The sequence below is a fragment of the Scyliorhinus torazame genome, chromosome 31 (assembly GCF_047496885.1).
Source record: "Scyliorhinus torazame isolate Kashiwa2021f chromosome 31, sScyTor2.1, whole genome shotgun sequence".
Classification (NCBI taxonomy): Eukaryota; Metazoa; Chordata; class Chondrichthyes; order Carcharhiniformes; family Scyliorhinidae; genus Scyliorhinus; species Scyliorhinus torazame.
Window position 1 is genome coordinate 22,268,592 of NC_092737.1, and position 13,465 is coordinate 22,282,056.

At 50.2% G+C, this 13,465-nt stretch overlaps 1 protein-coding gene across 2 annotated transcripts in view; it reads left to right on the forward strand.

Annotated features, from left to right (window-relative positions):
• Window positions 1-11,691, forward strand: part of cldn15a (claudin 15a) — a 223,035-nt gene extending 211,344 nt beyond the window's left edge. Inside the window, exons 4-5 of one of the 2 annotated variants that reach the window (XM_072493474.1) lie at window positions 10,257-10,364; window positions 11,278-11,691. In XM_072493474.1, coding sequence (XP_072349575.1) covers window positions 10,257-10,364; window positions 11,278-11,398 — 229 coding nt within the window. In that variant the 3' untranslated portion in view covers window positions 11,399-11,691. The remainder of the gene's footprint in view (window positions 1-10,256; window positions 10,365-11,277) is intronic. The other variant, XM_072493475.1, reaches the window with a different exon arrangement.
• The last annotated feature ends 1,774 nt before the right edge of the window (window positions 11,692-13,465 follow it).

A 13,465-nucleotide genomic window follows, 5' to 3' on the forward strand; every position in this document is an offset into this window, starting at 1 on the left:
TGGAGTGTGTGTGTGACAGTGTGGGGCCACAGTTTAACTGGAGTGTGTGTGTAACAGTGTGGGGCCACAGTTTAACTGGAGTGTGTGTGTGTGACAGTGTGGGGACACAGTTTAACTGGAGTGTGTGTGTGACAGTGTGGGGACATTGTTTAACTGGAGTGTGTGTGTGTGACAGTGTGGGGACACAGTTTAACTGTAGTGTGTGTGTGTGACAGTGTGGGGACACAGTTTAACTGGAGTGTGTGTGTGAGACAGTGTGGGGACACAGTTTAACTGGAGTGTTTGTGCGTGTGACAGTGTGAGGACACAGTTTAACTGGAGTGTGTTTGTGTGACAGTGTGGGGTCACAGTCTAACTGGAGTGTGTGTGTGTGACAGTGTGGGGGCACAGTTTAACTGGAGTGTGTGGGTGTGACAGTGTGAGGACACAGTTTAACTGGGGTGTGACAGTGTGGGGCCACAGTTTAACTGGAGTGTGTGTGTGACAGTGTGGGGGACACAGTCTAACTGGAATGTGTGTGTGACAGTGTGGGGATACAGTTTAACTGGAGTGTGTGTGTGACAGTGTGGGGCCACAGTTTAACTGGAGTGTATGTGTGACAGTGTGGGGGACACAGTCTAACTGGAATGTGTGTGTGACAGTGTGGGGATACAGTTTAACTGGAGTGTGTGTGTGTGACAGTGTGGGGACACAGTTTAACTGGAGTGTGTGTGTGACCGTGTGGGGACACAGTTTAACTGGAGTGTGTGTGCGTGACAGTGTGGGGGACAGTTTAACTGGAGTGTGTGTGACAGTGTGGGGGCACAGTTTAACTGGAGTGTGTTTGTGTGACAGTGTGGGGACACAGTTGAACTGGAGTGTGTGTGTGTGACCGTGTGGGGACACAGTCTAACTGGTGTGTGTGTGTGACAGTGTGGGGGACACAGTCTAACTGGAATGTGTGTGTGACAGTGTGGGGATACAGTTTAACTGGAGTGTGTGTGTGACAGTGTGGGGCCACAGTTTAACTGGAGTGTGTGTGTGACAGTGTGGGGACACAGTATAACTGGAGTGCATGTGTGTGACAGTGTGGGGGACACAGTTTAACTGGAGTGTGTGTGTCACAGTGTGGGGACACAGTTTAACTGGAGTGTGTGTGTGACAGTGTGGGGACACAGTTTAACTGGAGTGTGTGTGTGTGACAGTGTGCGGGCACAGTTTAACTGGAGTGTGTGTGTGACAGTGTGGGGCCACAGTTTAACTGGAGTGTATGTGTGACAGTGTGGGGGACACAGTCTAACTGGAATGTGTGTGTGACAGTGTGGGGATACAGTTTAACTGGAGTGTGTGTGTGTGACAGTGTGGGGCCACAGTTTAACTGGAGTGTGTGTGTGACAGTGTGGGGACACAGTATAACTGGAGTGTATGTGTGTGACAGTGTGGGGACACAGTTTAACTGGAGTGTGTGTGTGACAGTGTGGGGACACAGTTTAACTGGAGTGTGTGTGTGACAGTGTGGGGACATTGTTTAACTGGAGTGTGTGCGTGACAGTGTGGGGACACAGTTTAACTGGAGTGTGTGTGTGACAGTGTGGGGACACAGTTTAACTGGAGTGTGTGTGTGAGACAGTGTGGGGGCACAGCTTAACTGGAGTGTGTGTGTGACAGTGTGGGGACACAGTTTAACTGGAGTGTGTGTGTGTGACAGTGTGGGGACACAGTTTAACTGGAGTGTGTTTGTGTGACAGTGTTGGGGCACAGGTTAACTGGAGTGTGCGTGTGACAGTGTGGGGACACGGAATAACTGGAGTGTGTGTGAGTGACAGTGTGGGGACATTGTTTAACTGGAGTGTGTGTGTGTGACAGTGTGGGGACACAGTTTAACTGGAGTGTGTGTGTGACAGTGTGGGGACACAGTTTAACTGGAGTGTGTGTGTGACAGTGTGGGGACACAGTTTAACTGGAGTGTGTGTGTGTGACATTGTGGGGACACAGTTTAACTGGAGTGTGTGTGTGTGACAGTGTTGGGGCACAGGTTAACTGGAGTGTGTGTGCGTGTGACAGTGTGGGGACACAGTTTAACTGGAGTGTGTGTGTGACAGTGTTGGGGCACAGGTTAACTGGAGTGTGTGTGCGTGTGACAGTGTTGGGGCACAGTTTAACTGGAGTGTGCGTGTGACAGTGTGGGGACACGGAATAACTGGAGTGTGTGTGAGTGACAGTGTGGGGACATTGTTTAACTGGAGTGTGTGTGTGTGACAGTGTGGGGACACAGTTTAACTGGAGTGTGTGTGTGACAGTGTGGGGACACAGTTTAACTGGAGTGTGTGTGTGTGACAGTGTGGGGACACAGTTTAACTTGAGTGTGTTTGTGTGACAGTGTTGGAGCACAGGTTAACTGGAGTGTGTGTGCGTGACAGTGTGGGGACACAGTTCAACTGGAGAGTGTGTGACAGTGTGGGGGACACAGTTTAACTGGAGTGTCTGTGTGAGACAGTGTGGGGGCACAGCTTAACTGGAGTGTCTGTGTGACAGTGTTGGGGCACAGGTTAACTGGAGTGTGTTTGTGTGACAGTGTTGGGGCACAGGTTAACTGGAGTGTGTGTGCGTGACAGTGTGGGGGACACAGTCTAACTGGAATGTGTGTGTGACAGTGTGGGGATACAGTTTAACTGGAGTGTGTGTGTGTGACAGTGTGGTGACACAGTTTAACTGGAGTGTGTGTGTGACCGTGTGGGGACACAGTTTAACTGGAGTGTGTGTGCGTGACAGTGTGGGGGACACAGTTTAACTGGAGTGTGTGTGACAGTGTGGGGGCACAGTTTAACTGGAGTGTGTTTGTGTGACAGTGTGGGGACACAGTTTAACTGGAGTGTGTGTGTGTGACCGTGTGGGGACACAGTCTAACTGGTGTGTGCGTGTGACAGTGTGGGGGACACAGTCTAACTGGAATGTGTGTGTGACAGTGTGGGGATACAGTTTAACTTGAGTGTGTGTGTGACAGTGTGGGGCCACAGTTTAACTGGAGTGTGTGTGTGACAGTGTGGGGACACAGTATAACTGGAGTGTATGTGTGTGACAGTGTGGGGACACAGTTTAACTGGAGTGTGTGTGTGACAGTGTGGGGACACAGTTTAACTGGAGTGTGTGTGTGACAGTGTGGGGACATTGTTTAACTGGAGTGTGTGCGTGACAGTGTGGGGACACAGTTTAACTGGAGTGTGTGTGTGACAGTGTGGGGACACAGTTTAACTGGAGTGTGTGTGTGAGACAGTGTGGGGGCACAGCTTAACTGGAGTGTGTGTGTGACAGTGTGGGGACACAGTTTAACTGGAGTGTGTGTGTGTGACAGTGTGGGGACACAGTTTAACTGGAGTGTGTTTGTGTGACAGTGTTGGGGCACAGGTTAACTGGAGTGTGCGTGTGACAGTGTGGGGACACGGAATAACTGGAGTGTGTGTGAGTGACAGTGTGGGGACATTGTTTAACTGGAGTGTGTGTGTGTGACAGTGTGGGGACACAGTTTAACTGGAGTGTGTGTGTGACAGTGTGGGGACACAGTTTAACTGGAGTGTGTGTGTGACAGTGTGGGGACACAGTTTAACTGGAGTGTGTGTGTGTGACATTGTGGGGACACAGTTTAACTGGAGTGTGTGTGTGTGACAGTGTTGGGGCACAGGTTAACTGGAGTGTGTGTGCATGTGACAGTGTGGGGACACAGTTTAACTGGAGTGTGTGTGTGACAGTGTTGGGGCACAGGTTAACTGGAGTGTGTGTGCGTGTGACAGTGTTGGGGCACAGTTTAACTGGAGTGTGCGTGTGACAGTGTGGGGACACGGAATAACTGGAGTGTGTGTGAGTGACAGTGTGGGGACATTGTTTAACTGGAGTGTGTGTGTGTGACAGTGTGGGGACACAGTTTAACTGGAGTGTGTGTGTGACAGTGTGGGGACACAGTTTAACTGGAGTGTGTGTGTGTGTGACAGTGTGGGGACACAGTTTAACTGGAGTGTGTTTGTGTGACAGTGTTGGGGCACAGGTTAACTGGAGTGTGTGTGCGTGACAGTGTGGGGACACAGTTTAACTGGAGTGTGTGTGACAGTGTGGGGGACACAGTTTAACTGGAGTGTCTGTGTGAGACAGTGTGGGGGCACAGCTTAACTGGAGTGTCTGTGTGAGACAGAGTGGGGGCACAGTTTAACTGGAGTGTGTGTGTGGGACAGTGTGGGGACACAGTTTAACTGGAGTGTGTGTGACAGTGTGGGGACACATTTTAACTGGAGTGTGTGTGTGTGACAGTGTGGGGACACAGTTTAACTGGAGTATGTGTGTGTGACCGTGTGGGGACACAGTTTAACTGGTGTGTGTGTGTGTGACAGTGTGGGGACACAGTTTAACTGGAGTGTGTGTGTGTGACAGTGTGGGGACACAGTTTAACTGGAGTATGTGTGTGTGACAGTGTGAGGACACATTTTAACTGGAGTGTGTGTGTGAGACAGTGTGTGGACACAATTTAACTGGAGTGTGTGTGTGAGACAGTGTGTGGACACAGTTTAACTGGAGTATGTGTGTGTGACAGTGTGGGAACACAGTTTAACTGGAGTGTGAGTGTGTGACAGTGTGGGTTACAGAATACCTGGAGTGTGTGTGTGACAGTGTGGGGCCACAGTTTAACTGGAGTGTGTGTGTGACAGTGTGGGGACACAGTATAACTGGAGTGCATGTGTGTGACAGTGTGGGGACACAGTTTTACTGGAGTGTGTGTGTGACAGTGTGGGGACACAGTTTAACTGGAGTGTTTGTGTGACAGTGTGGGGACACAGTTTAACTGGAGTGTGTGTGTGTGACAGTGTGCGGGCACAGTTTAACTGGAGTGTGTGTGTGACAGTGTGGGTCCACAGTTTAACTGGAGTGTATGTGTGACAGTGTGGGGGACACAGTCTAACTGGAATGTGTGTGTGACAGTGTGGGGATACAGTTTAACTGGAGTGTGTGTGTGTGACAGTGTGGGGACACAGTTTAACTGGAGTGTGTGTGTGACCGTGTGGGGACACAGTTTAACTGGAGTGTGTGTGCGTGACAGTGTGGGGGACACAGTTTAACTGGAGTGTGTGTGACAGTGTGGGGGCACAGTTTAACTGGAGTGTGTTTGTGTGACAGTGTGGGGACACAGTTTAACTGGAGTGTGTGTGTGTGACCGTGTGGGGACACAGTCTAACTGGTGTGTGTGTGTGACAGTGTGGGGGACACAGTCTAACTGGAATGTGTGTGTGACAGTGTGGGGATACAGTTTAACTGGAGTGTGTGTGTGACAGTGTGGGGCCACAGTTTAACTGGAGTGTGTGTGTGACAGTGTGGGGACACAGTATAACTGGAGTGTATGTGTGTGACAGTGTGGGGACACAGTTTAACTGGAGTGTGTGTGTGACAGTGTGGGGACACAGTTTAACTGGAGTGTGTGTGTGACAGTGTGGGGACATTGTTTAACTGGAGTGTGTGCGTGACAGTGTGGGGACACAGTTTAACTGGAGTGTGTGTGTGACAGTGTGGGGACACAGTTTAACTGGAGTGTGTGTGTGAGACAGTGTGGGGGCACAGCTTAACTGGAGTGTGTGTGTGACAGTGTGGGGACACAGTTTAACTGGAGTGTGCGTGTGTGACAGTGTGGGGACACAGTTTAACTGGAGTGTGTTTGTGTGACAGTGTTGGGGCACAGGTTAACTGGAGTGTGCGTGTGACAGTGTGGGGACACGGAATAACTGGAGTGTGTGTGAGTGACAGTGTGGGGACATTGTTTAACTGGAGTGTGTGTGTGTGACTGTGTGGGGACACAGTTTAACTGGAGTGTGTGTGTGTGACTGTGTGGGGACACAGTTTAACTGGAGTGTGTGTGTGACAGTGTGGGGACACAGTTTAACTGGAGTGTGTGTGTGACAGTGTGGGGACACAGTTTAACTGGAGTGTGTGTGTGTGACATTGTGGGGACACAGTTTAACTGGAGTGTGTGTGTGTGACAGTGTTGGGGCACAGGTTAACTGGAGTGTGTGTGCGTGTGACAGTGTGGGGACACAGTTTAACTGGAGTGTGTGTGTGACAGTGTTGGGGCACAGGTTAACTGGAGTGTGTGTGCGTGTGACAGTGTTGGGGCACAGTTTAACTGGAGTGTGCGTGTGACAGTGTGGGGACACGGAATAACTGGAGTGTGTGTGAGTGACAGTGTGGGGACATTGTTTAACTGGAGTGTGTGTGTGTGACAGTGTGGGGACACAGTTTAACTGGAGTGTGTGTGTGACAGTGTGGGGACACAGTTTAACTGGAGTGTGTGTGTGTGACAGTGTGGGGACACAGTTTAACTGGAGTGTGTTTGTGTGACAGTGTTGGGGCACAGGTTAACTGGAGTGTGTGTGCGTGACAGTGTGGGGACACAGTTCAACTGGAGTGTGTGTGACAGTGTGGGGGACACAGTTTAACTGGAGTGTCTGTGTGAGACAGTGTGGGGGCACAGCTTAACTGGAGTGTCTGTGTGAGACAGAGTGGGGGCACAGTTTAACTGGAGTGTGTGTGTGGGACAGTGTGGGGACACAGTTTAACTGGAGTGTGTGTGACAGTGTGGGGGACACAGTTTAACTGGAGTGTCTGTGTGAGACAATGTGGGGGTACAGTTTCACTGGAGTGTGTGTGTGACAGTGTTGGGGCACAGGTTAACTGGAGTGTGTTTGTGTGACAGTGTTGGGGCACAGGTTAACTGGAGTGTGTGTGCGTGACAGTGTGGGGACACAGTTTAACTGGAGTGTGTGTGTGACAGTGTGGGGACACAGTTTAACTGGAGTATGTGTGTGTGACAGTGTGAGGACACAGTTTAACTGGAGGGTGTGTGTGACAGTGTGGGGGACACAGTTTAACTGGAGTGTGTGTGTGACAGTGTGGGGACACAGTTTAACTGGAGTGTGTGTGTGTGACAGTGTGGGGACACAATTTAACTGGAGTATGTGTGTGTGACAGTGTGGGGACACAGTTTAACTGGAGTGTGTGTGTGTGACAGTGTGGGGACACAGTTTAACTGGAGTATGTGTGTGTGACCGTGTGGGGACACAGTTTAACTGGTGTGTGTGTGTGTGACAGTGTGGGGACACAGTTTAACTGGAGTCTGTGTGTGTGACAGTGTGGGGACACAGTTTAACTGGAGTATGTGTGTGTGACAGTGTGAGGACACATTTTAACTGGAGTGTGTGTGTGAGACAGTGTGTGGACACAATTTAACTGGAGTGTGTGTGTGAGACAGTGTGTGGACACAGTTTAACTGGAGTATGTGTGTGTGACAGTGTGGGGACACAGTTTAACTGGAGTGTGTGTGTGTGACAGTGTGGGGGCACAGTTTAACTGGTGTGTGTGTGTGTGACAGTGTGGGGGCACAGTTCAACTGGTGTGTGTGTGTGGGACAGTGTGGGGACACAGTTTAACTGGAGTGTGTGTGACAGTGTGCGGGCACAGTTTAACTGGAGTGTGTGTGTGACAGTGTGGGGGCACAGTTTAACTGGAGTATGTGTGTGTGACAGTGTGGGAACACAGTTTAACTGGAGTGTGAGTGTGTGACAGTGTGGGTTACAGAATACCTGGAGTGTGTGTGACAATGTGAGGGATACAGTTTAACTGGAGTGTGTGTGTGTGACAGTGTGAGGGACACAGTTTAACTGGAGTGTGTGTGTGTGACCGTGTGTGGACACAGTTTAACTGGAGTGTGTGTGTTTGACAGTGTGGGGACAGATAGCAAGCAAGCGAACATATTGCCCCCCCCTTTAACTGTCCCCTCCGCTGCCCACACACACAGACAGACAAACACAGAGAGGGGTGAAAATAATAAGGATGAAGGTGAAAAGTTAAGACTCTTTGCTTCCAAGGGTGGTTGCATAGTGGGTTTTCCTCACAGCACGCACGATGATCAAAGTCTCCGGTTTGCAGCTCGTGGTGGTCTTGTTGGCCAATTCTTTCATTCACAATGGTGCTGACCAGCAGCAGGCCTTCTGGGAGTCACTGTAGCTCCTATCAATCTGGGCCTGCAACCCGAGGCTCACACCCGGGCCTACTTCTTTCCTGAGACGCTCTGTCTCACTTCGGACTCTGCTCCCAGTTCAGGGTGCGACGTCCGGCCTTCGCAGTCTCGGGAAAATGATACCCAGCCTCATGCAGAGAGTTTAACTGGACCTTTTTGGGAGTTAATTAGTCGGAACCCTCCATCCAGGCTGCAGAATCAAAAGTGGGACCTAAAACTCAACCCTTTCTCCTCTTTCTCCCCTTCTCGATCCCGCTGTTTGAAGTAAAGATACAGTCACAGGTCCATTAAATATCCATGGATCAGGGCGTCACAGTGTGTTAGCCCTGCTGCCTCACGGCGCCGAGGCCCCAGGTTCGATCCCGGCTCTGGGTCGCTGTCCGTGCGGGGTTTGCACATTCTCCCCGTGCCTGCGTGGGTTTCGCCCCCACAGCCCAAAGATGCGCCGGGTAGGTGGATTGCCCCTTAATTGGAGAAATTTAATTGGGCACTCTAAATTTAAACAAAATAACATCCATGCTTCAAAAATGTCACGGAGAAAATAAAAGGAAGGGAAAATAAGGGAATAAACTGGAACGAACAGGAGTGGACCCTTACTCCACATGGAACAGGATGCGCACTCTCTGGAACTGATGCGTCTTGCCACAACTGTATTCCTGAATTTAACAGAAATAAATTGAAGACATATTAAGGATTTCTCCTCTATATCGGGGAGACCAAACGCAGGCGGGGTGATCGCTTTGCTGAGCACCTTCGGTCTGTGCGCATTCAGGACCCTGACTTTCCCGTTGCTTGCCATTTTAACACAAGACCCTGCTCCCATGCCCACATGTCCGTCCTTGGCCTGCTGCAATGTTCCAGTGAAGCTCAACGCAAACAACATCTCACCTTCCGGTTAGGCACGCTACAGCCTTCCGGTCTCAACATCGAATTCACCAACTTCAGATGATCGGCTCTACCCCACCTCGACCCATTTGTTTTCATTTCATTTCAACTGTCTTTTACCATTTCTTTCTTTCTTAATATGCATTCAATTCCCCCCCCCCCCCCAATCGTATCCACCTTTCCTTCACCTTTCTCCTCTTTGCTTCCCCCTTCCCCTCCCCCACATCGACAGTTCACCCTCTGATGTTAGTTTCTCTGCTGTTTGACCTTTCACATCTTTTGTCCTCCCTGGGGACTGCCATTCGCACTCTGTTCCCTTGGTTTCTGTGGCCATTAGCACCCGGTTTCCCTGGGTTTCTGTGGCTATGGCTCATCTTTCATTCTCACTCTGACAAATGTTGAATTCTTTACCCGTCAGTCTGGCCTCAATACAACTCGAGACGGATTTGGAGGCATAGTATTATTTATTTTTAACCAACTTGCGAGTCTGACTCGCTTCCCAGGGACACAGAACACAGAGCCAGTCTCCTGGACCCCTTGGAAACGAATGAGGTCCAAGACAAAGGGATCTCTGCGAATACATTCAAATGGCATCAAGCTTCACACAGATTCCCATAGGTCATCCTATACCCCTCCTGACCTGGCCATACATCCTAATTGGCTCACTTCTCATTCCTTAACCCTGGGCCTCTTGTTACCCAGCATCCTTTACTCCTCCTCTACCAGACACCCCTCCCCCTTCCTTGCCATGCTTTATGAAATCCTTTCTCTGTGAAATCACTAGAATTAGACCGGCCTACGTCTACATTACTGTAACTAATATATTTAAACTAACTATTTTATATCACATTCGTCAACCCCACAGTATAAATATTTCCCACTTTCTCGGTCTGTTAGCTTTGACAAAGAGTCATCGGACTCGAAACGTTCGCTCTTTTCTCTCCCTACCGATGCTGCCAGACTTGCTGAGATTTTGCAGCATTTTCTCTTTCGCGAAGGATTTGTTTGAAACCAACACGTCACCAAACTTGTCCCTTTTAGAGCTTCTAATCCTCATTTCATGGCCCTTTTGCTCCCTCTGCGTTTCAGCGCCTTTGCCCCATGATCCTTCAGGCTTGCCGTCAGTACCTCTGGAGTCTCTGATGTAATTAAATAATAAACATGTTCCCCAGGTTTGAGTTCAAACAACTGCATTAACTTTGAGAAATCAGAACAACTCCCAGCAGCAATTGGCTACTTGCGGGATGTCTGGGGTAGGGGTCGAGCCGTTACGCGGCTGTGACACATTGACCTTGGGGGTGTCCACGTTGGTGACCATGGTAATCTCCTTCTCTGATTCCAGGTACGAGCTTGGACCAGGCCTCTACATTGGCTGGGCTGGGGGGTCTCTGGAGCTGATTGGAGGGATCTGCCTGTGTCTGTCTTGTAAAGCAGCCAGAGGGGCCACCGGGTAAGTGTGACAGAGAGAAAAGCCCAGGCGTATCGCACACAGCACAGTCTTCCACCTGGGCACAGCTTATCCCGCACTCCTCTCCGTCCCCAAAACCCCTTCCCCACCCTCAACACTCATTCTTCTTCCGAGACACTGCATTGCTCACCTCCCTGATTTTCCCCCTCACTACTCTCTGCCCCCACTGAACACTGATCTGCCCCTCCCCAGACAGGGGCCTGGCCCTGGCCACTAACCCCTCCCTGGGGACTGGCCTGGCCCTTGGCACAGACCCCTCCCTGGGCACAGACCCCTCCCTGGGCACTGGCCTGGCCCTGGGCACTGACCCCTCCCTGGGCACAGGCCTGGCTCTGGGCACTGACCCCTCCCTGGGCACAGGCCTAGCCCTGGGCACTGACCCCTCCCTGGGCACAGGCCTGGCTCTGGGCACAGAGCCCTCCCTGGGCTCGGACCCCTGCCTGGGCACAGGTCTGGCTCTGGGCACAGACCTCTCCCTGGGCACAGACCTCTCCCTGGGCACAGACCCCTCCCTGGGCACAGACCCCTCCCTGGGCACAGACCCCACCCTGGGCACTGACCCCTCCCTGGGCACTGACCCCACCCTGGGCAGTGACCCCTCCCTGGGCAGTGACCCCTCCCTGGGCAGTGACCCCTCCCTGGGCAGTGACCCCTCCCTGGGCACTGACCTCTCCCTGGGCAGTGACCCCACCCTGGGCACTGACCCCACCCTGGACACTGACCCCACCCTGGACACTGAGGCCCCCCTGGGCATTGGGCCCACCCTGTGCAATGCAACCACCCCACTGCCCTGACACATGCCAGCGACGCGAGAGACTCTCTCCGACACCATGGTGACGGGGCTTGTTTTACCTACACCAGGCGTAGTTCGTGACTTCCTGTCTCCCTTTTTAAGCAGCAACTACACGTACAGGTACAGAGCTCCCAGATCGACCCCGGGAGCGGGAACGGTGTCCAGGAAATGGACCTCGGAGGTGGACAACAGCAGTAACTACGGGAAGAATGCTTACGTCTGAGGGACTGCAGGGTCTGGGTGTCTACATTAGTGCCGTGTTTGAATGGAGTCTGGGACAACATTCGTCCCGAAGAGCAGCCTCCTCACCGAGGATCAGTGTGAACTGTGTCCAGTGTCATCTACACGTGCATCTGTTCATCCCGGGTGCTGCCAGGCAAAATCCGGTCCCCTTTCCCTTTCTTCGCTTCTGTTAAATCTGATCATTGGCACAGGTATTGACGAGTATGCTCCTCCTGTCCTCCGGGGGAAACGGGTAGAAGTAATTAATGGGGAATAAAAACATTCTTGGATAAACCTCCCTGTTCTGAATGTTTGATTGCAACCACTTGGGGAGGGGGTCATTCGCTCGCCTTCTTCCACATCCTCTGAGGTGGTGGAGATTGTGGGTATGGGGGGGGGGGGGTTTGAAAGGTGCTGTCGAAGGAGCCGTGGGGAGATGGGATCTCTCTCTAGCCCAGGGACAGCCATGTGAGGGGCATGGATTCCGCTCCCTGTTGGACCCAGCACCCACCAACAACGCGGCTCCCCACTCTAGCCCATTCCCCACCTACCTTCCTCACCGGACCAGTGAGGGGAGGCCCACAGGGTACATTAATTCCCCACTGCAGCCTGACCATCCATTCCTCCTTCAGCATCACTTACCATTGGAGGACAATAAGATTGCCCTTTCAATCTTCCTCCAGCAATACCGACACATTCAATTTCGACAGCAACCTTAAGGGGATTAAATGCCACAAGGATCCACGCGCGTTGGAAACGGGTTGAGGATTCCGGCCCCAATCACCAAGGGGAGCAGTGAAATCCGGCCACCCAGTGCCCCCGCTGGGTGAAGGAGTGGTTCGTCACCTCCCCTCGAATCCTTCTGCCACTCAATTCGAATCTGCACCAACCCGCAACACCAGCAGGAAACTAACCTCTCGAGGTTGAGAAAGCAGGTCACCCCAGTCTACTCCACCAAGTCTGCCCATCACCTTGCATACCTTGTGCACCGCAGATTAACAAAACTATGTCAGAAAAACCTGTTTGAGGAGTTTTATGCACATATTAATGTGTTAAATTAGAGAGGAGGCAGATTTTAATGTGTTAAATTAGAGAGGGGACAGATTTTAATGTGTTAAATTAGAGAGGGGACAGATTTTAATGTGTAAAATTAGAGAGGAGGCAGATTTTAATGTGTTAAATTAGAGAGGGGACAGATTTTAATGTGTTAAATTAGAGAGGAGGCAGATTTTAATGTGTTAAATTAGAGAGGAGGCAGATTTTAATGTGTTAAATTAGAGAGGGGACTGATTTTAATGTGTTAAATTAGAGAGGAGGCAGATTTTAATGTGTTAAATTAGAGAGGAGACAGATGTTAATGTGTTAAATTAGAGAGGGGACAGATTTTAATGTGTAAAATTAGAGAGGAGGCAGATTTTAATGTGTTAAATTAGAGAGGGGACAGATTTTAATGTGTTAAATTAGAGAGGAGGCAGATTTTAATGTGTTAAATTAGAGAGGAGGCAGATTTTAATGTGTTAAATTAGAGAGGGGACTGATTTTAATGTGTTAAATTAGAGAGGAGGCAGATTTTAATGTGTTAAATTAGAGAGGAGACAGATGTTAATGTGTTAAATTAGAGAGGGGACAGATTTTAATGTGTAAAATTAGAGAGGAGGCAGATTTTAATGTGTTAAATTAGAGAGGGGACAGATTTTAATGTGTTAAATTAGAGAGGAGGCAGATTTTAATGTGTTAAATTAGAGAGGAGGCAGATTTTAATGTGTTAAATTAGAGAGGAGACAGATTTAATGTGTTAAATTAGAGAGGGGACAGCTTTTAATGTGTTAAAGTAGAGAGGAGACAGATTTTACTGTGTTATATTGGAGAGGAGACAGATTTAATGTGTTAAATTAGAGAGGGACAGCTTTTAATGCATTAAAGTAGAGAGGAGACAGATTTTAATGTGTTAAATTAGAGAGGAGGCAGATTTTAATGTGTTAAATTAGAGAGGGGACTGATTTTAATGTGTTAAATTAGAGAGGAGGCAGATTTTAATGTGTTAAATTAGAGAGGAGACAGGTTTTAA